General features: G+C 32.0%; 1 protein-coding gene across 1 annotated transcript in view; it reads left to right on the top strand.

Annotated features, from left to right (window-relative positions):
• Window positions 1-21,398, top strand: part of Slc27a6 (solute carrier family 27 member 6) — a 55,668-nt gene extending 34,270 nt beyond the window's left edge. The window contains exons 6-11 of the mRNA XM_005324145.4: window positions 5,065-5,259; window positions 10,541-10,631; window positions 13,287-13,485; window positions 14,543-14,640; window positions 16,224-16,354; window positions 21,070-21,398. Of these exons, the coding sequence (XP_005324202.2) occupies window positions 5,065-5,259; window positions 10,541-10,631; window positions 13,287-13,485; window positions 14,543-14,640; window positions 16,224-16,354; window positions 21,070-21,246 (891 nt within the window). The 3' untranslated portion in view covers window positions 21,247-21,398. The remainder of the gene's footprint in view (window positions 1-5,064; window positions 5,260-10,540; window positions 10,632-13,286; window positions 13,486-14,542; window positions 14,641-16,223; window positions 16,355-21,069) is intronic.
• Window positions 21,399-21,810: the final 412 nt, after the last annotated feature.

Raw genomic sequence — 21,810 nt, 5'->3', positions numbered from 1 at the left:
TGATAATTAATCAAGAGTAGAATTCGTAAATTATATTATATGCATACATTCAGTGTTAGTAGCTATTGCCAAACATTTTATCAAAGTAGGGGTACTAATAATATACAGTCTTTACCCTCTGTGAGAGTTCCAATTTCTCCGAATCCTTGCCAACTTGTTGGAAGATTTATAATGCTGAAAAAGAAAAGGCCATTTTTTGTGTTTATTGCCATCATATGACATTTTGATTTATATTTCTCTGATGACTAATGACTTTTTTCACATACTTACTGGATACTTGAATATTTTCTTTGAAGAATGGGTGCTCAATATTTTATCAAGCTGTAGCAGCAGCACTGCTTATCACACTTTGGTAAAACTGACTGTAAGGAAATAGTGAGCCCAGATGAATTTCTGCAGTTAACTACTTATAGCTCAGAAGGTATTAGAAGCTTCTCTTCACATCTCATGTCTGCCACAGTCTCCCACCCCCCGCCAAGTCCCATGGGGACAATGCAGAGGTGCATCCAGGTGCATGCAATGTTTGTGGCATAGATCTATGCCTCAGCTAAAAAATACTACCCTTATGAATGTTCCAGTCACTTAAGGGAGTTCTGGTGACCCTTGACCTTCTTTTACTTCCTACTTCCAGAAGAGAAGGGAAACATTATTATCATAAAATGTAAATAAAGTTTCACTGTGACCCAAACGCTATGCAACTTCCAGGCTATTCGTTATGCAAGCATTCTTGAAATGATAATCTGATGTGTGTGTGCACATATACAGATATGTATATGCACATATAAAGAATTATAAATATAATATTAATAATTTAATGTACTTTTAATAAAATATGCATTCATATATGAACATAGAAACCTATATTTGGTTGTTTATATGTGTACTGTGATTTTTAGTATCATATATGCTATTTGCTCTATAAATGTCCTTAAAAAGATAGTCTATAAATTTCAGGCTATATATCAGATCATAAACATTCACATACACATACACACATATACATTTATTTATATATGTCATGAGGGATTGTCTCAGTAGACTTTCATTTATTTTTCTGTGTGGTATTTATGTTTTTTTTTTTAATTTAATTTGAGAAATGTGTGCATCAGGGGAGAGAGAGAGAGACAGGAGAAGGAGGGAGCCCAATCATATTTTTTCAAATATTTATTTTTTAACACAATACATTTTTCTTTAATTTTTATTGTCTTATTTTCCTAATTTCTGCCAGGTTTGGTCGTGCACTCCTGTCATACCAGCAACTTGGTATGATGGAGTAGGAGGTTTGCAAAGTCTAGTCCAGCTTCAGCAACTTAGCAAAACCCTTAGCAATGTATAGTGACCCTGACTCATAAAAACTAAAAAGGATTGGGAATGTAGCTAAGTGTTTAAGCACCCCTGTATTCAATCTCCAGTATATATATATATATATATATATATATATATATATATATATATATATATGCAAATGCTGTACCCTTTAACATAATGAAAGTACTCAAGGGGAAATAGAGAAATAAAAGAAAAATGTAAGAACGTGTATCTAAAGAGCAACTTTTTCTTCAGCCATAGGTTGTTTAAAATAATGTGGATTATCATCCAAACATTTGGAGATTTTCTAGTTGTCTTTTTGTAATTTATTTCTTACTTCATTTTGTTGTCAGAGTACATAAATACATAAGTACTCTGAATAAATCTTAGAGTTTTTAATTTGATTAAGATTCATGATAGGAACCAACATATGATTGATCTATTTTACTAAATGTTTTTTGGGCACCTGAAAAGAATGTGTATTCTTTAGTGGTTTATCATACTATCTGTCCACATAAATTAGATGAAGCTGATGAATTTTCTTCACATTTCTCTGTTCTTATGATTCTTTTCCTGTTTATTTTATTGGTACTTAAAGAGATAAGTTAAAAACAGATTTATCTATTTCTCCTTTTAGTGCTTTAATCTTGCTTTCTATATTTTGACTGTTAGGTGACTAGAAATACAGAGTTGTTATCTTTCTGATGAATTGGACCTTTTATCATTATTAAATATCCTTCTTTATTTGCAGAAATTTGTCTTATTTATAGTCTACCATGTTTGGCATTAGTATAGTCATAATAGCTTGCTCTTGGGTTCTGAAGGTACTAAATGTTTTTTTCCATCCATTTATTCTTAATTTTTCTAACATCTGATACTTAAGATGTGTTTCTTATAAGTAGCAAATAGTTAAGCTTTATATTTTTATGTATTTGGAACATCGTTTATATACAGTATTTAGTCCAATTATGTTTATCTATTTACTGATATATATCAGCTTAAATCTTCTATCATGTCTTTCTACTTGTTTTTATCCATCACTTATACTTGCTCACACTTTTCTTATTTCCTTTTAAAACTATATTTTTATTATTAAATTTTTCTCATCAACTCTTTAGATACACGTTCTTACATTTTTCTTTTATTTCTTTATTTCTCCTTGAGTACTTTTATTACTTTAAAGGGTACATACAGCATTTGCTTATTACATTCTATCTTAAAATAGCATTTCTCTATTTATTTGACATTGCAAAGATCTTATAACACTTTAATTTCATTTACTTACCTTTAATCTTTTAATTTTTTTATTACCACCTATTCTATTTCTACATATTTAAAATTGCAGGAGTAATATTAACATTAAAGTATCAACATTCATTCACATGTACCATATTTGCCTTTTCTGATCTTCCTCATGCCTTCCCACTTTTTAAAAGCATGTCTGTTTGCTTGATTCTGTATAATATTATTTATTTTTCTTTTGTGCTAAAAATTTATGTTAGCATTCCATATAGTACCCCTCTACTAAAAAACGTAATTTTTAGTGCTGTTTTTTGGTGGTTAGTTGGTGATACTACTAATGAGCTACATACCTAACCTAATTTTTAGAGCTTCAGATATGCTAAGTAAGCACTCTACTACTGAGCTATATCTCTATCCTAATTTTTAGTTTTTATTTATATTAAAACATGTCTTTTGTCTTTAGTTTTGAATGATACTTTCACTGACTATAAAATGCTAGCTTAACAATTATTTTCTTCAGTATCTTAAAGACACTATCTTATTTTCTTCTAGGTTTTGTAGTTATTGTTGAAAGGTCAACCTAAATCATCACGATGTCCCCTTTGAAGTTGAAAAATCTCTACCTGCTTTTAAAATCCTCTGACCTCCCTCTTTCTCTCATTTTTGCATTTTTTTTCTTCTTAGAAATTTTACCAGAAAACGTCCAAGTGTATTCTCCTGGCATTTATTCTATCTGAGGTTTTAGATCTTGAAACTATAGCTTGATGTTTTATCATCATTTTGAAAAATTATGTAAAAATATTTTGAGATTTTTTTTCTCCATCTTTCTTACTGTTTTGTAAGACTCTACTTATATGGATTTTTAAAATTTTATTGTTATGCACATATCTTTTAAGTCCTTTTATGTATTTTTACCCTTTTTTTAAAAAAAAAAAATCTATGCCTTGGTTGTATTTCAGAATGGAGTACTAGAAACCTGACTGCTCCTGAATGCTATTTGTTGACAGAAGGGTTAGGTTCTGAGATGACTGAGGTAGCATCAAACCATTGTACTAAGGTACTTCCCACGAGTCACTTTCTTGGAATGATTGGTTTGTGATAACAGCTCATCAGTTTCCTGCTCTGGTTTATAATTCTGAGTACAAGAGTTCTGAGGTCAGAGCAGGAAAAAAAAAAAAAAAAAAAAAAAAAAAAACCTTTAGTTATCAAATCTTTTGGTGCAGACTTCTTTTTACTCTTCTGTTTTCAGAAGGTCCCTCAGCAGGAACTGGTGTGTGTCTGATTGTTTTTCTCCAGAGATTAATTCTTTAGTATTTGGCTAATATTCACATGCAGACTCAGATGCTTTGTCTGAATTAGGATGCCTTGTGGTTCTGAAACAAATTCCAGGCTGTTTGCTTTCCTCATTCTTTTCTGATGTTTGCTTAACATTTTTCAAGATCACTTGTTGATGACTCACCTCTAGATTTATATGTCAATCTTAGGCATTCTGCTTAGTTATGTGCCTTTTATCTGTTTACTTTTTATTCCTGAAAATTACCTCTTACTTGCTTATTTGTTCTTGAGAGTTCATAGATTAAAATATTTCTTTTAAAGTAGGGTTAGTGTGGTCAGAAAATAAATTGAGACAAATAATGTGATTAATTTATCATTTTAAATTATAAACACCAGGAACATGATTTCTCTATTTTACTATAGATGCTGATTATCATTACTTCTCATTATGTTGTATTACTTTTGGGAATGATGGAGTGGCTCTGAGCAAACTGTGGATTTACTATGGCTACCCTGATAAGATATTCTTACTTTAATTTTAGGACAGTGTATAATTCATGGTAATCAACAGGATTTATTGAATTAGGACAAAATATAGTCTATTTTTCCCCTTTATTTCTAAAATAGGAATTAAATATACAATTTGAGACTATTGAACATTCTAAAGTAATAATTGCTTGTAGCTGTCATAATATTTGCAAGCCAAATATTACATTGATTCTGTGGCCTCGATTTATTATTTACTCCATTCTAGGCTGCAGTATATGAGTAAGAAAGGTATTACTATTTATTTTGTTTTACACATAAATATGAGAATCAGAATAGGAGTCAATACCTTATTCAATATTATGCAGCTGATAAATGTACAACTGGGAGAATAAACTCAAGTATATTTCATGTGTTTATAATATCGTAAAAGAAATGCTTTTTTTCTGAAACATCCTTGCTTTCTTATCGGATACTTACCAAAAGAAAAAATAGCCTTCAGCAACCTGGAAATTAGAAAGTGCTTTTCCCAGCTATGGGGAAATACAAGCTATATTACTCTTTGCCAATGTTATTTTCTTTAGCTGTTGGACACCATTCTGCAAGAGACTTACATGATTTTATTTTCACTTCTCTTCCACTGTTGCTCAGATACAGCTTATTGCTGGAATATTTTCCATTTGCATAATAATGATAATGAAAGAAAATTTGGTAACTGGAATTGACTATAAGTAAAACCTTTTCTTCTAACAGAGAGAAGGAGAAAAGGATCATCAGGTGCGTCTGGCAGTTGGAAATGGTATACGGAGAGATGTATGGAGACAATTTTTAGACAGGTTTGGCAATATTAAGATGTGTGAATTTTATGGAGCTACTGAAGGGAACATTTGTTTTATGAACCACACTGGGAAAATTGGATCTGTTGGAAGAACAAATTTCTTTTACAAAGTAAGTACAGCATTTTTTTTTATAAAAGAGATATATTGAAGTCTGCTCTTTTCTAGAGTCTGTGCTTGTAAATTATGGTAAATATTATCATCTCTTTTAAGTTGGGAGATTCTGTAAATAAATGGTGGCTGTAGGTGAACTATGATGTTACAGATTATGGAAACCTCAGTCATAGCCTGTATTTTCACCCTATAATATGAGGTTAATGCTAGCAAATTTTTTGTTCACTTTTAAGTTTAATGATATAATGTCTAAGTAGTAAACATAGGTTGTGAAATAACTAATTTTATTCTTTACATTTTCCTTAAGTATTTTTATTCTACCAGTTCTACTTATCTTTAATTGCTTATGCTTCTTAAAAATTATATATAATCTTTTAATATACAAAAATAAAAATTTATATTAAGATGCCACTAAAACTTAAAGGCAATCAATGTCAATGATGATTGCTCAATATCAACAATGAAACACAAGATAGTGGCATAGTTTCAACTGGCCTGGAGAAAATAACTATCAAACTAAACTAGAATTTATACTCAATAATAGTATTTTTTAAGAATAAAGGTAAAAATAAAGAAAATAGTATCAAAATTCATAACACCAAAATTGATAAGACCTCAAGGGGAAATAAACAAATCTTCAATTATGTAGAATATTTGGATAATACAATAAGCAAACTACTGGAAAGCAACATATGAAGGACCAGGTATCTAAAAACTATAAAATACCCCTTGTTTTCAAGCACTTATGAGACTTTAATAAAAATTACAGGGCCACCTAGGAAACCCCAACAAATCTCAAAAAGTACTCTGGCAACAGTTTAAGTTAGAAATAAACTTTTAACGGGACAAGTAGATAATCTAGGTATTTGGAAATACAATGGTTCTAAATTGCCTTGGGTCAAAGAAAATATCATAGAAAATATAAGATGTTATGAGACAAATTATAATGAAAATATCAATTTAAAAACTCACAGACTCATTTAAGAACAGCTGAAAATTAGTTGGAGGGAGCTAAATATATGTTAATAAAAAACAAAATAAACTGAAAGAATATAAAAGGAAAGAAATAATAAATAACAGAAATTTATGAAATAGAAAATAATAAATGTTTATTATTTATTTTCATTCCTAACAACCAATAATAATCAGAAAGGGATAAATATAAAATCCATACAGGGTCTAATCTTGAAAAGGTGGAGAGAATAAATCTAAATAAAAGGCAACTGAAAAATATGAATGCACATCAAAATAGCAAGTACTTCAAAATGGCCAAGAAATATTTAGGAAAATATTTTTTCCATAGTCTCAAAAAAATAACAACAACATTCTCCTTAAAAAGTAAAAGCTCCAAAGAGAGGAAGTTTTATGGAAAACAGAAATCAACAAAAGAGGCCGAAAAGCAAATATACTCAGTTCAAAGAAAAAATAGAAGAAACTAAAAATATTACTAAAGTGAACACCACATTAAAAGCATTAAAAACAAAATGGACTGTAAACAATGTTAGGAAGCAAGATGGATTGGATTAGAGTTGGCCACACACATAAATAATATAAAGGAAGCAAATAACATAAAGCAAAAAGAAAGATTTTATAAACATAAACAAGAATCTGACATATGCTTACTTAATGTTCTTGCAGAAAAGATCAAAGGGAAAATAATTGAGTCATAAGAAAACTTTCTTAAAGACTTGCATGTATAGAGAAATAAACATGGCACAGAATGATTATCAGACAAGGCTATCTCAGTAAAATTATTGAACAAAAATTAAACAGAGGGAGATGCTGAAGTACAAAAAATAAGGTCGTACAAAGTGGTAACAGTTTTAGGTGAGAAATAGCTTAGGTGTCTCACGTGAAAACAAGAGCAAAGTCCTCAAAGCCCGATAAAAAGTCATGTCTTCACCTAAGGGTTGTAGTTCTGCCAAGTTGTTCTTTAAGTGTAAAGGTAGCAGAGGTTTTTGCAAAGGTTTAAGAAATCAAAGAATGCAATACTCATGTGTTTGCAGAAATGCAATACTTCTGTGGGAATTCATTGAATGAAACATTCTGGTCAACCAGAATAGAAAAGTGAACTTAGAAAGAATTACCTTCCGTTAAATGGTTGGATAGTCAGCTTTTAATCTATTTATATTCAATTCTTTATATTCAAAGAATTGAACAGCTCCAAATTATGTCTACCAATGGAATGGAAAAATGTAAAACCTGACAATATAAAATAATTCTATTGCTGACATTAGGTTAGGTGAGATGAAAGTAGGAAGCATAGTGGCAATTTTCTCATCTTTTATAGTGCTAACTCCATAGACACAATATAAAGATAAAATATGGGAATTATGAAAAGGCTCATTTCCTTCGTATTTTCATTAAGCTTTTTTTGTTGTCTTAAAAGTAGGCATCTTAAAAGCGGCTTAGAAGCCTGATGCAGAAGGGTAACCAATTTGCTTAGTTAGGTCAGTCTGAAAAACTTAGTGAGACTGTCCCAGAAAAAATAAAATTTAAAAAAGGCTAGGAAAAGTACTTGTTTAGAATGCACTAGGCCCTGTACTATGCATATACATACATGTAGAAAATGAAAATAGAATCCTTTAGGGACAAGGAACCTTAACCCACTGCAAGATTAGGGAACATTTCACTCAAGACCACTTTCACTTTGATATCAACTGCAATTCTGGACTCCCTAAAACCATACCTAGATTTGATAATTTGCTAAAGGACTTGTAAAACTCACCGAAGGTTACTATCTCATGGTTATAGCTTATTATAACTAAAGGATACAGATTAAAATCAGCCAAGGAGGAAGTACATAGAGCAGATCCTGGAGAGCCCTAAGGGCAAAGCTTGGAGAAGTCCTGTCTCATGGAGATGCAATCACATTTCTCTCCTGGAAGTGATGTGTGACAGTGTGCCCAGAGCACTGTCAACTAGGAAGCTCACCTGAGCCTGGTGTCCAGATCCTCTGGGGGCTTGATCATATTCATCTGGTTCACTGTTCACCTGACTGTCCTCCATTTCCTGCTTCTCAGGAGTTGAAGCTGAACCATGCAAAGTCCCAGCTCCACATTATCATGCATGTTGGTGTGGCTTAGAGACCCCATCATAAACCATTTTGTTACTATGTTGTTGGCTTAAGTGTCTTAGACAAATGAATACTTTTCTATCAAAAATACCATTGCAAGGACTTAGAGATTACCCTCCAGAAGCTGAGAGGGAAGGCCAGACCCCTTTTAGGGTAAGATCAAATTCTTCCCTACACAGAAGCCCATATCCCAGTTCTATCTCAGCTCTGCTTCACCTATTTGACTTTGTGACTTTAACAAGTTACTTTTTTTCTGGGCTCAGAGTCTCCTTGTATATTAATAAATGAGTTTTGTTTACCTTTTCCAATGTATACATTTACAAATCTGAATATGTCCAGACATATAGGGATGTGGGATAACTCCTAGGGCCATTGTAGATATGTGTGTGTGGACTCAGTGGTTCTGGGAGAGCCATTTACAGAGCTGCTATGAACAGGAGTCCCTGCCACTGTGTCTGGACGTGTACAGATGATTTTAAAGTGTGGCATCTCCTTTTATTCTGTTATAATAATATAGTCATTGTAATCTCATGGTGACCTGTTGAAGGCAAGACAAAAAAAATGGAGATGCTTCTAGCTGAACGTTAATGATGGGCCTAGGCCACCTCTAGAAGATGCTGTAATATGTTTAATTTCACTTGAATTACCCAGTGTTTAACCATCAAGTACTCTATATCTGATAGCAGTCTCATTGAACAGTGATTTGTTGTAGAGTGAGTCTCACTCATGCACATTATTGCCAAGTGAATCTAAAAGAAATAACACTAAAGCTGATATCATAAGGTGTTAGGGAAATGATCCAAAATATAAAGCATGCTGAAACAGGAGAGAAAAGAATGAGTAATGAACAGAGCTCTATTCTTATTTGACCAAGATGATAATGGCAGTTCCAGTACTTCTGCAGTCTTTCTACTAGCAATTAGGCAAGTGGCCAATATCCTGTTATCCCAATTACAGAGAAAGACCAACAAGATGCAAACTCGCATTTTAATCATCTTTATGTCAAGAACAACTGTAATATTTGCTCTGTTGCCTCTTCCATTGGCTCTAATCTTAGAAAAGTATAAGACTAATTTCTATTTCATAGAGTATTTTGATACTTGAATTAAATACAGCTCTCAGCATAGTGTTTTGATCAATTGATATTAGTTGATCTGTCTTATATTTTAATTCAAATAGCAAATTATGATTCTTGTCACACCCTGATTTTACCAAGCTCAAAAACCAGAGATGATGTGTTTTATCATTAATACTAAGTGATACTATTACATTTATCTCTGTAATATTATTATTCATCTTTTTACACTCATTTTCTATTTATTAGTTTCTCTTCTCCTCCTACCTCCTGCTATTTCTATTTTTTCTTACTACTTTCTCTTACTTCATTTTATTTCTTCTATGTTAGTTGACTATTATCTAATTCAGTATAAAAAATTACTTGCTTTACTGGTGAGTAAAACCTCAGTTCTTATATATAAAATGAGGGATTGAACTGAACCAACCTGTAGTTTTCTCCCGGGTCATATTTAGTGGATGTGTGTGTCCGTATAGCACAGTAACATGGACATTGCAGGAGCAGAGTAGGTAGAAATATTGGAAATGAGGAGAGACACCAGTGTGATGACTATGTTCTAACAAACTGGTCATCTCAGACCCAAATGGTATACCTATGTTCCCAATGTTAGTTTAGGGGTAGTAGTGTGGAAGGCCTTTGGGAAAGTCCAGTGCAATTGTCAAGTGGCTATACTTTTTAGGTATTTGGTCACCTGTCTAGAGACTATGAAGAAAAAACAAGCAACAAAATCCTGGCATACACATAGTTCATATTTGAGTGCTGTTCAATCTTTTTTTTTTTAATTTCAAAAGGTGTTTTAAATAATCACACAAATGATACCTTCACCTGCATAAGAGTATGTAATTAAATGCACGGACTGCTTCTGTCTCTTGACATCACCAATTCATACTTAAAATCTAGTAGTAGTTTGTAAGGCAAAGTGAAACTCAAAGGAAATGAAAGTCAAAGCCAGTGAAGACATGCTATTTACTAATACCTTCAGTTGTGATGTTCAAATATTAATTTAATTTTCATCAATAAAAGTGGCCTGTTTGATAATGTGAACATTCTAATTATTTATTTCAACTGAGGATGAGATCTACTACCAGTGAATAAATATTTTCTGTTTGCTTAATTTTGTTTTTGCAGCTTTTTTTCAATTTCCACTTGATAAAGTATGATTTTCAGAAAGATGAACCTTTGAGAAATGAAAAGGACTGGTGTAGCCAAGTGAAAAAAGGTAAAACTCATATTTGAAGAAGTCTCATGAAGGAGAGCTTTCAACTTTCTGTGTAATGATTATTGAAGTTAGGAAAAAATCATTAGTTCTAATGAGTAGTTTTACTTATTTGGAAATTCAAGACAGGTGGAATGGTTCAGTGATTAGATATTAAGAGTCCTCACTGGGTCACTCAGATGAAAAATTGTTAAAATTGAAAAGTGGTTACTATTTTGTTACTATTTGGATCATATTTTTCTTAATCTGTCACCTCTAGCTTATAATATTGGCATATGTCTAATGTCCTAAACCACCCAATAATATAAAAATTGATGGATTTATCTTTCTGGACATACTGAAAAGTCAGACCGGCTTGGATTCAAAATTGGATTCTTACACTTGGAAACTGTAACTGTGGGCAGGTTAATAAAGCTGAGTCTGTTTCTTCCTATGTGAACTACAGGTAGCAATGTCTATTACATGAAGCTGTTTTTTGTCAACTAAATGAGACGGATGTGTAAATCTCTGTGGTTATTACCTTCTGCCTCTTCCCTCCCTTTTCTTCTCCTCTCCTTCTCGATTCTCCTCATCTCCCCCTCCCCATCTTTTCTCTCCTAAATTGCTTCCCTCCTCTCCCAAGATAGAGTTTCTTATAATTTTAGGTTAGAAATTTTAATGAAAGCAAATGCCCCAATTAACTGAACAGAATCAAGCTAGAAAACAATGTATAAATGTGTACTCAGAATTGTTTAGTTATCTAAATGACTCAGTCCAATATTACTATTTTCTGCCTCAAACTACATTTCAGAGATAACTTTCTAAATGTTCACTTCAAATGTGGAGACAAAGGTAACAAACATCCCCTACCTACCCTCCTCCCCATATTTCTGGTAATTGACAGATTGAAAAAATAAGAATTACTTATTAAAAAGAAAACCTGGAAAATCTATAAGTTTCAAGCCTGAGGGGTATTTATCAGTAAGTTTCTCTAATTTAACTCTTATATAAGACAGTCCATTTTAGAAAAAAAAAAGGAAATTTCTGAAGAGATTATAAAGAACTTTCTTTAGTATGTTTTATTACAATTAGTACAATATCAGGCATTGGAACTTAAAAAGCCAATTGGCCCCAAATGTCTACTTCACTCTTTTGGAATTCTCATGAAGAGGTACTTGATATAATTTTCATTAAGGCAGTATGTCTTCACAATGCAAATGATGCCTAAACAGGGAAGATATAAATACACTGTAATCTACGTAAGGACATGCAATAATTAGTTTTTCAGAGAAGAAACTGACACCTGTGTCCTAAAGAAGACAAAAAAGGACATAAGTTTTATGGTAAATATAAGAGTCTTGTAAAAGCCAGAAATATAGGGCATATAGACTAACAGAATAGAGGTTGGAGATGAAGCTTTACAGTCTGAGGGACCTGGTTTTAAAAGCAAACAAAACCCTCCAATGCCTACATTTGATAGCTATATGACTTCCGACAATTTACCTTTTTTGCCTCAGTTTATTCACCTTTAAAATGAAGGCCTTTCTTGCAAGTTTATGATGAGGATTAAATGGGGTATGTAACACTTTCAGAATGGTGGCTGGTACTCAGAGTGTGCTCACGGTAATGGTTATAATTTGATGATGTTAGGGCTAACAATGATGTTGTGAATGAGAATGAAATGGCTGCTGTTGGAGCAGAGTAGAGGGATAACAGCCATGAAAGTGATATAATGCAAGAAATTTCTCTACACTTTGCCAGAAGACAACCCTTTCTAATATCAGGTGACTCTGCATTGATTTATAGCAGGCAGAGCAAGGGGGCAATAGCCTTGAAGACTTCTGGGCAGTGATTGATACTTGCATCTTATTTTCTTACCAAACTCTTTTAGAAGCAGCTTTTACCTTGCAGATTGCTGAGCAAAATCTTGATTCATTTAAATAATTTTTATTTGAAAAATTATTTCAAATAATGTGTCTAAATACAAGTAGAACTAAACATGTCGTGGGATGGAAAATCTTTTTGATCTTTCATTTCTTTTCTACCAAGGATTTCCATAATAACATCCCAGAGGAATAAGCCATTCTCTTAAATTTAAAATAGCAGAGTATTAAGATCAGAGACGATAATTTACACAAAAACTTTAGTTTGAGTTCTAGATCTATTTCTTTCTTTGATTTTGGTAACCTCATTCCTCTGAGCTCTAGTGCCTTCCATCTGAAATAGAAATTATGACATTATTTCAAAAGGTTTCCGTAAAAAATACATTAGTTGACCATTGCAAAAAGCTCATGGTAAGAGTACAATAAATGTTGCTATCATCATTTTATTAAAATGATTAGTAGAGTTTTATTTATATTGTCAATATTATCTGTATTGAAAGCCATGTAATCCAAAGAATAGTCTTCTGTCAACCCAGAATGTAAAGAAGTTTTAAGCATCTTTCCTTTGTATTCAGCTCCCTTTTCATTGTTTTTTCTAAAGTGGTGTGTTTGTGGTAATCTGAAAGGATGTATAAGATGCAAATGCCAAGAGAGTGATGTCAAGTAGAATAAAGTTCAAAGAAAAGCCAGATGTGCAACACTGATTGTGTTATCCAGATGTAATTTAGATATGTTCATAGTGTATGTAACAATAGTTTTAATCAGATGGCTGCAAAATTGCCCTTTTCTCTTACAGGAGAACCTGGACTTCTCATTTCTCCTGTGAATACAAAGAATCCCTTCTTTGGTTATGCTGGGTCTTACAGGCACACAAAAAACAAATTACTCTTTGATGTTTTTAAGAGGGGAGATGTTTACTTTAACACAGGAGACTTAATGGTCCAAGATCAGGAGAATTTCCTTTATTTTTGGGACCGTATTGGAGACACTTTCAGGTATGAACTACCTTTAGATGCCCGGCTTGTTCTATAATTGTGAAGCATGCTTCTTTGGAAATATCAGAGACCACATGCTTGGAGCTTTCAGGGAAGACAGAGTCCTTTCATTTTCATAATGCATAATGCCTTCCCATTTAAAACTTTATCAGTTATTTTTTTCTAGACTAAACTGTAAGTTCAATTTTGATATAAAATTTTGTAATTATTTTAATGAATCCGTTAAGTCCAAATCCATGAGCTCTCTTTTGGAATAGAAAACTGACAGATGTGATATCTAAGTGGTAGGATTAAAACAGAAAACCAATTTAGTCAAATATGTTCTAACTCTGATCTGATGATAAAATATTGAAAGAGAAATTTCCATTTCTTCTATTTTGTTTCCTTTTTTTAATTCCCTAAAATCATTTTAGGCCTATAACATTAGTTTGCTTTATTAAACAATGACTATAGAATAGTGAAGGCATATAGTGAGTATTTAACAAATGATTGAATAGTGAAGGCATATAGTGAGTATTTAACAAATATAGTTATATTTAATATTATTTCCTTGCCTTCATGTGCCATGTTATAAACTCACTTTACATAAATTAGTTGCATTAAAATAAAATATTTATTTATATGAATTAAAGGAAATTAAGGAATTTGTACTTAGAAATTAAAGTTAGTATACTAAAAGACAGCTATAAATTTTCTGTCAATTCTTTATATAATTGACCTTAGAGATGGGGAAGATTTTATGCTTGTTATTTTACCAAATAAGATTTTTGTATTGATAATCTTTGTTATTATTTTTTGTTTTGATGACATATTATAAAACATTGAATAATGATCAACTTACACCAAAAAGACCTAAAGTAACTTTAACCAACACACAGATGCTGACTTTGTTGAATTATGATCAAAGTGCTTCCTCAGAAGTGCTTTCAGTTTTGAAAAGTATAGCAATTTTGGTTCCTAGGTGCTTGCATGGAGCCAAATACAAGGCATTAAAATTAAAACTGGGCACCTAGTTTTGCAAATATGATGCATTAATTGAAATTTGTGTTTCATTTAGATGGAAAGGAGAAAATGTTGCAACCACAGAGGTTGCCGATGTTATTGGGATGTTGGATTTCATACAGGAAACAAATGTCTATGGTGTGACTGTGTCAGGTATGAGTATGTCAAGTTTGGAAGGACCTTCAATAGTGTGTACAACTGTTCTTTAGTTTTGAAATTATTTTACTAATCTGATTTTCATATGCTAAAATAAATATCCTTTGTCCTAGCAAGTGATACCCTTGATTAAGCTAACAAATTCCACTGACACATCTGGGGAAAGGTACCAAGTGAATTTTGATGTCTGTGTGCATTTTTAAACAGAGTTTGAATGTTCTGGTTAGTGACTCCCTGCTTGAATATAATTGAAGCTTCTCAATAGTCTCATTTTTCTCTTAATGATTGCTATACAGGTGGGTCTCCGTAAGAATTATTTTAAAATTTGTGTGGCCTCATTGTCTTTATAAGTATGTGTATGAGGATCTTTTTATAGTGGTGAAAACGGCACAGAAAAGTGACAGGATTTGGAGTCATAGAACAAACATCCACCTTCAGTCTTTTAATTCTTTTTTCTTATAAATGACAATGACTTCTGGATAACACTTGTGGTAGAGAGGATACCAGGAGTGGGAGTATTTGGCTGGCGGAGCAGTGGAGGGGAGTGTTTATTTAATAAATGGCCTTTGGGTATTGAAGAAAGGCTCTGGCACATTTTGACCCCCTATAAAGATCTGTAGATGGTTTGATAAGCAGTATACTGTATATAGAATGAAGTATGAAAATACTAGTTTCTGTTTTCTTAAGTTAAAAATGTGTCCTTAGTTTTTCTGAGTTAATACTTAAAATGTATGTTTCTGCCAGAATACTTTCACCTTCAAATGAATCTTTCTTTCTTTTTCTTTTTTTGAAAAAAAAAAGGTATGAATATATTTTTGAGTTGACTGGAAATGTCACATCAACAAAGATGACATAAAACCATACAGTGCCAAATGGGGACACCTATGACAAACTGGTTAGTGGGTGCGTGGTGTTAGTGATACATGACAGCATAGTCAATTTTCACAATTTATACCAACATGGAGTGCATCTGATTATAATTAGGATCCTAGTCTTGTGGATGTATGTGATGTGGAGATTCACTGTGGTGTATTTATATGTGTACAAAGGAAAATTCTTTCTTAATACTTGTGCTATTGTTGGTAGGATGCAAATTATAGATATTTTATGGTATTTTCCATTCTTTCTTTTTTGGGAGGAGGGGGGTACCAGGGATTGAATCCAGGGCCGATTAACCACTGAGCCACATCTCCAGTCCTTTTTTGAATTTTATTTAGAGAAAGGGTCTCCTTGAGTTGCTTAGTGTCTCGCTGTTGCTGAAGCTGCCTTTGAACTCAAGATCCTCCTGCCTCAGCCTCCCAAGCCTCTGAGATTACAGGCATGCACCACCCACATTCCATTTATTTTATTTCTGTAGTGTAGACAATTCAGGATAAATTCTAGCCTTTCCTATTCTTTATTTATTTTTAGAGATTGAGCCTAATCTCAAAGAAAGACATAGCCTCATTCATGCTACTGTTGCATTGTTATCACTACAACAGATTTAATGTCTCTTCATATGGATGAATATATAACAGGTCTATTTTTAACAATTCGTCTAATATTTATTTAATTGATTATAGCTCAAACTTTTTTTTCAGGTTATGAAGGAAAAACTGGAATGGCTTCTATTATTTTAAAACCAAATAAGTCTTTAGACTTAGAAAAAATTTATGAACAAGTTGTAACATCTCTACCAGCTTACGCCTGCCCACGATTTTTAAGAATTCAGGTAATTTTACAAACTAAATTTACTATCAAATTTGAGACCAGGAAACCAAGAGGTAGTTGAAGAGCAAAAGTCATATTGTAGCCTTTACATAATATGTGCTCTTTTATATTACAAAGTTTCAATGAAAAGCTTAGGGATACAGAATTGATGCTAATCAATGCCATATTTGAAGCCTGAGAAAGAAGAAATCATGGTGAAATGCTAGGATGTATATATCTTTATCCTAATTATAGAACTGTTCTCTTCCTCTTCAGTTGGGACCTTAGAGCCAAATGAAGGTCCCAGCAAAGGTGACAAGCAGAAACCACACCTTGAATATATCTTATGAATGCATTCAGTGTCATTTACTTAGAATTAGTTTTCACCAAGCCGACATCAAAGTGCCCGCAGAATGTGCACAGAACCTGAAGGAAATTGGCTTGATGCAATCCTGCTTTTAGTTCTATTATTCTGTTCAGAACCCCAACTTCTGTTTTGAAGAATTCTGAGTTCATTTGTTTTAGGATGAGTGTGTTTTTTATTGGGCTATTGGTATAAAGAAAAATAATTTACCAGGCTACAGGTAACTTCACTTACCATTAACTCAAGCATTTATTTATTTAATATTATGCATCAAATACAATTTCCCAAAGTTAGTACATGCAGTCACACAGTTACAATATTTATTATATCTATATTACATCCATATTGGAGAATAACAGAGAAGTAGGTATATTATATTCTGCTTTTCTTTCTTTCTTTTTTTTTTTTGTATTGAGTATTGAACACAGGGTGCTTAACCACTGAGACACATCCCCAGCCCTTTTTAATATTTTATTTAGAGACAGGGTTTTGCTAAGTTGCTTAGGATCTCACTAGGTTGCAGAGGCTGGCCTTGAACTCACGATCCTCTTGCCTCAGCCTCCTGAGCTGCTGGAATTATAGGAGTGAGCCACCACACCCAGCTCATATTCATTTTAAGCATTTGCCAAGGAATACTCACAGCCAAGTCAGTGTATGTCCAATAGGACACTCATCTGGACTCTCATGAGGACATAATTAATTTATATATTTTTTCATTTTTGAGAGTTTAACATCATCTCAGATTATCTCCATAAAAATCCATTCTCATACTAAATGCTAGTAATATGTTTTAATTGAAATTTTTATTAAGATAGTTGTATATTCCTATCCAGTTTTAAGAATTAATGTAGAGAGATTCTGTATCTTTTGTCCAGTTTTTACCAAGTCACATCTATCACAACCAGAATACTGACATAACCAACCTATGCTATTAAATTTCTCTTATTTTATTTATCCACATACATGTTGTGTGTTATTTTCTATCCACTCTTATTACCTTCATAGCTTCATGCATCCATGACCCCCAAGAAGATGTGAATAATCCCAACATTACAAGGTTCCTTCATGCTGTCCTTTTATAACCACACCTAGCTTCCTCCTGTCCCTCTACAACCTACCCCCAAAATAACATATTTTGGTGGACTAAAAAGTTTATAGTGCAGATAATATAGGTAATATTTTAAACAGTATTCCTTTAGGGCAACTTAAAAAATCTCTTTAATTAAGCTGAAGAAATATTCTGGTGTAGGACTTCTTCAGAAGACTCAATTTAGAAAATATTTTAAAATCATTAAATGTCTGAAAAGAACACAAGCCATGACTGTTATGTCTATTATAGTATTTGCTATAGTTAGCACAAAACCAAATATTTAGTCAGCAGTCAAAATATCTATTAAATTAATCATAATAATAATCTGATAAAAGTAGTACAAAAGTTAAGTTGCCTCTGAAAATTCATAAAACATTATTTATCTTATTAAAAATCTAGCACAGGTTTTTTTTAAAGAGGACTCTTTTTTTGCCAATAATTTACTTTTTATTTTTATTTTTCATGCTAGAGATAAAAGGACCATCCAAATGCTAGGCAAGCATTCTACCACTAAGCAATACCCCCAAGCCCCCATACTTCTAAAATATGATAATATTCAGTAATGTGGGGACAAAATTGTCTTGGTTCTTTCAATCTACTTGTGGAAATATGAAGTGTGACCTCTCTAGAAAATTATTTGTGGGGCTGGGGATGTGGCTCAAGCGGTAGCACGCTCGCCTGGCATGCACGGGGCACTGGGTTGAACCTCAGCACCACATAAAAATAAAATAAAGATGTTGTGTCCACCGAAAACTAAAAAATAAATATTAATAAAGACAATTATTTGGTAGTATATGACTCTTTAAGAGTTGTCAAATCTTTTGATTTAGTGATTTCACTTCTGGAAATTTATTCCTAGAAAGTGATAAAAGATGTACAAATGTTACATGTAAGGAGATCTTTCAAAGTATTATTTATAACAGTAAAATTCTGTATTCTCTACAAACTTAAGAATAAATGCAAAAATAATTAAAACACGATAATTAGGTACAACCTTATAAAAGCCATTTTAAAATTAATTTTCTTACTAACAGATAAAAACATGAAAATATTACATTTTAACTGAATACCATGTGATGTTTTAATACATGTGTACATTATGTCATGTTTAAACAAAGTGAAATATATCTATGACCTCAGACATTTATCCTTTATGGTAAAACCTTGAAAATTATTTTCTTTTAACTTTCTGAAGTGTACAGTATTGTTATCTGTAGTCACCCTAGTGTACATGAACACACCAGTACTTCTGCTCTGATCTAACTGCAACAGCTCTCTCCAGCCTTGCTCTCTCCCCATCCTCTGGTAACCACCATTCTACTTTCAACTTCTAGATAAAACTCTTTCAGGCACTACATATTAATCAGATCATGTGGTAGTCGCTATATCAGGTATGTTTCTCTTAACATAATGATCTCCATGTTGTTTAAATAATAGAATTCTGTTCATTTTTATGGCTAAATCATAATCCATTGTGTGTATGCCATATTTTCTCTGTCCATTTGGTTAAAGACACTTTGGTTGTGTCTATCTCTTGGAAATTGGGAATAGTGCTATAGTGAATACAAAAGTGCAGCTATCTCATCAACTTACTGATTCATTTCTTTTAGACACATTCCCAGAAGTATGTAGTTCTTTTAATTTTTTGAATCACCTGTACAGTTTCTATAACAGCTGAACTAATATACATTCTCATCAACAGTGTGCAAGGGTTCCCTTTCCCATATCTTCTCCAGTACTTGTTATTTTTAGTCTTTTTGATAACACCTATTCTTGGTGGTTTTAAATTGTATTTGTCTGATGATTCATATCTTGAGCATTTTTCATATAACTGTTGGACATTCACACGTCTTCTTTTGATAAGTGTCTATTTACATCTATTGTCCATTTTTAAAAATCAGATTATTTGTTTTGCTGATATTGAAGTTTTGGAGTTTCTTATATATCTGGATGTCAATCCTTTTTCAGATGTATAGTTTGCAAATATTTTCTTCCATATTGTAAGTGTCTCTTCTCTATGTTGGTTGTATCCTTGGTTTCTCTCGAACTTTTTTCAATGTAATCCTATTTGTCTATTTTTGCTTTTGTTTCCTCTGCTTTTACAGTATTGTTAAAAACATTCTTCCCCATTCCAGTTTCTTGAAAGCCAATTTTTAAAGTATTAAGTTGAAGAAAATTACATAGCCTAGGAAAATGTACCTTGTATAATATTAAATATTTTTGCAAGGCAGAACATTTAATTGTATAATTATGATGATGTTCTACTTTTTTAAAAAAAAAGAAAGAAAAAAATGACATGTGTTTCTGTAGCTGCATTTAATTCTGGAAAGACAGTTTTTGGTCAGGGGCAGGGAGAGGGATGCAAGAAAGAAGGCTGGAAGTGCAGTTGACTCTTGAGTTAGTCCTTTGGATGGATAAAATGACCAAATTGCTCATAGAATACTGCTTGGGTTATATGTATCTTGACAGATCATCTCATTTAAGTAGGATTGTTTTCCATATTGGCAACTCTCCATAAGGGATGCACTCATATCCTTTAAAACTTTTAAAGCAGAGATTCTTAAAACTTTCTACATTCGTAGAACCTGGGATGTCTCAGTATAATTTTGTTAGACATTCTTGGGTCAAAAAAGAAAAAAAATGCCTAAACACTCATTTATTGACTAATTAGGTCAAAATAAACTTACAAGTATTTAGGTTTAACAAATTTGTAGTCATTTAAAACATAATGCACATTAAATTAAAGAAAAAAAAAACCCTTTCACATTACTTCCAAATAACCACAATTACTCATTAAGATGTAAGTTGGGCACTACACAACTCTTTAAACTTAAATTGTACTAGACAGAGTCAGGCTGGTTTTTACAGTATTCTCCTCCTGTAACATATTTTGTGTATTTGTATCAGAAATTGCTGTCTGTGTTGCTTTTAAGTTTTCTCTTCTGAAAGTCTTCTTTGTACATAATATTGTACTGGCATTGAATTAAATGCTAAGCTATGTGTTTTGAGCATACCTGTGAAAAGCCTATTGGTTATGTTCATAATTTTTATATTTTGAATGAGTTAACATTTGAATAAAGTTTACATGTATATGAAACTAAAGTTTTAAATATTAAAGCATTTAAAAATTTTAACATTAAATTAGTAGTAAATATACAGAAGATATTAAATATAAAATGTTATAATTAAATATTATAGTCTATGGTGATAAATATTTTTTGCCTATAATACCTATTATAAATAGTAATAAATATTCCTACTCATCCTGACAATTATTTTATAGGAAAAAATGGAAACCACGGGGACATTCAAACTACAAAAGTTTCAGTTGGTGGAAGAAGGATTTAATCCTCTGAAAATTTCTGATCCACTTTACTTTATGGATAACTTGAAAAAATCTTATGTTCCTTTGACCAAAGAACTTTATGATCAGATAATATTAGGGGAGATAAAACTTTAAGCTTTTGTATGCACGGGATTTTCATGTGCTTTCCTAGGAAGACCGAGAGGAGAATACAGATGCTTCTTGACTTACAATGGGATTTTGTTCTGATAAATCCATAATAAATTGGAAATAAATAAAAATACATTTAATACATTTAACCTATCAAACATCAGCTGGAAACTGTATATATGTGAATCTTTACTCTGGTTAAAAGGAACTAACATTAAGCACATGCTTTGTTTCCTTAATATGCAAGGTAATTTAATTTAGTAAGATTTGTTTTGCTTTAATTAACTTTAGCTGATTTTTACCTATTTGGGGATTCAATGTATAACTAAATAATTATCATAATATTAAATATTTTAAATAATAAACAAGCAGCTAATCATTTAGACAATCATTGAAAAGTATTTTCTAATGTAAAGTTTCTAGTTTTAATAAATGTTTAAATTTTATTCAAATATTTTATTTTTATGTGTCCTATCCTATTGCTCAATAAAACCATCTTCATTAATATGTGTTTTGAGTCTTTGTTTTAGTATTAATTGTAAACTTTAAGTTAAAGGAAACTCATGTCTC

This window comes from Ictidomys tridecemlineatus, chromosome 1, assembly GCF_052094955.1.
Source record: "Ictidomys tridecemlineatus isolate mIctTri1 chromosome 1, mIctTri1.hap1, whole genome shotgun sequence".
NCBI classification, from domain to species: domain Eukaryota; kingdom Metazoa; phylum Chordata; class Mammalia; order Rodentia; family Sciuridae; genus Ictidomys; species Ictidomys tridecemlineatus.
This window is presented reverse-complemented; position numbering and strand designations above follow the sequence as displayed.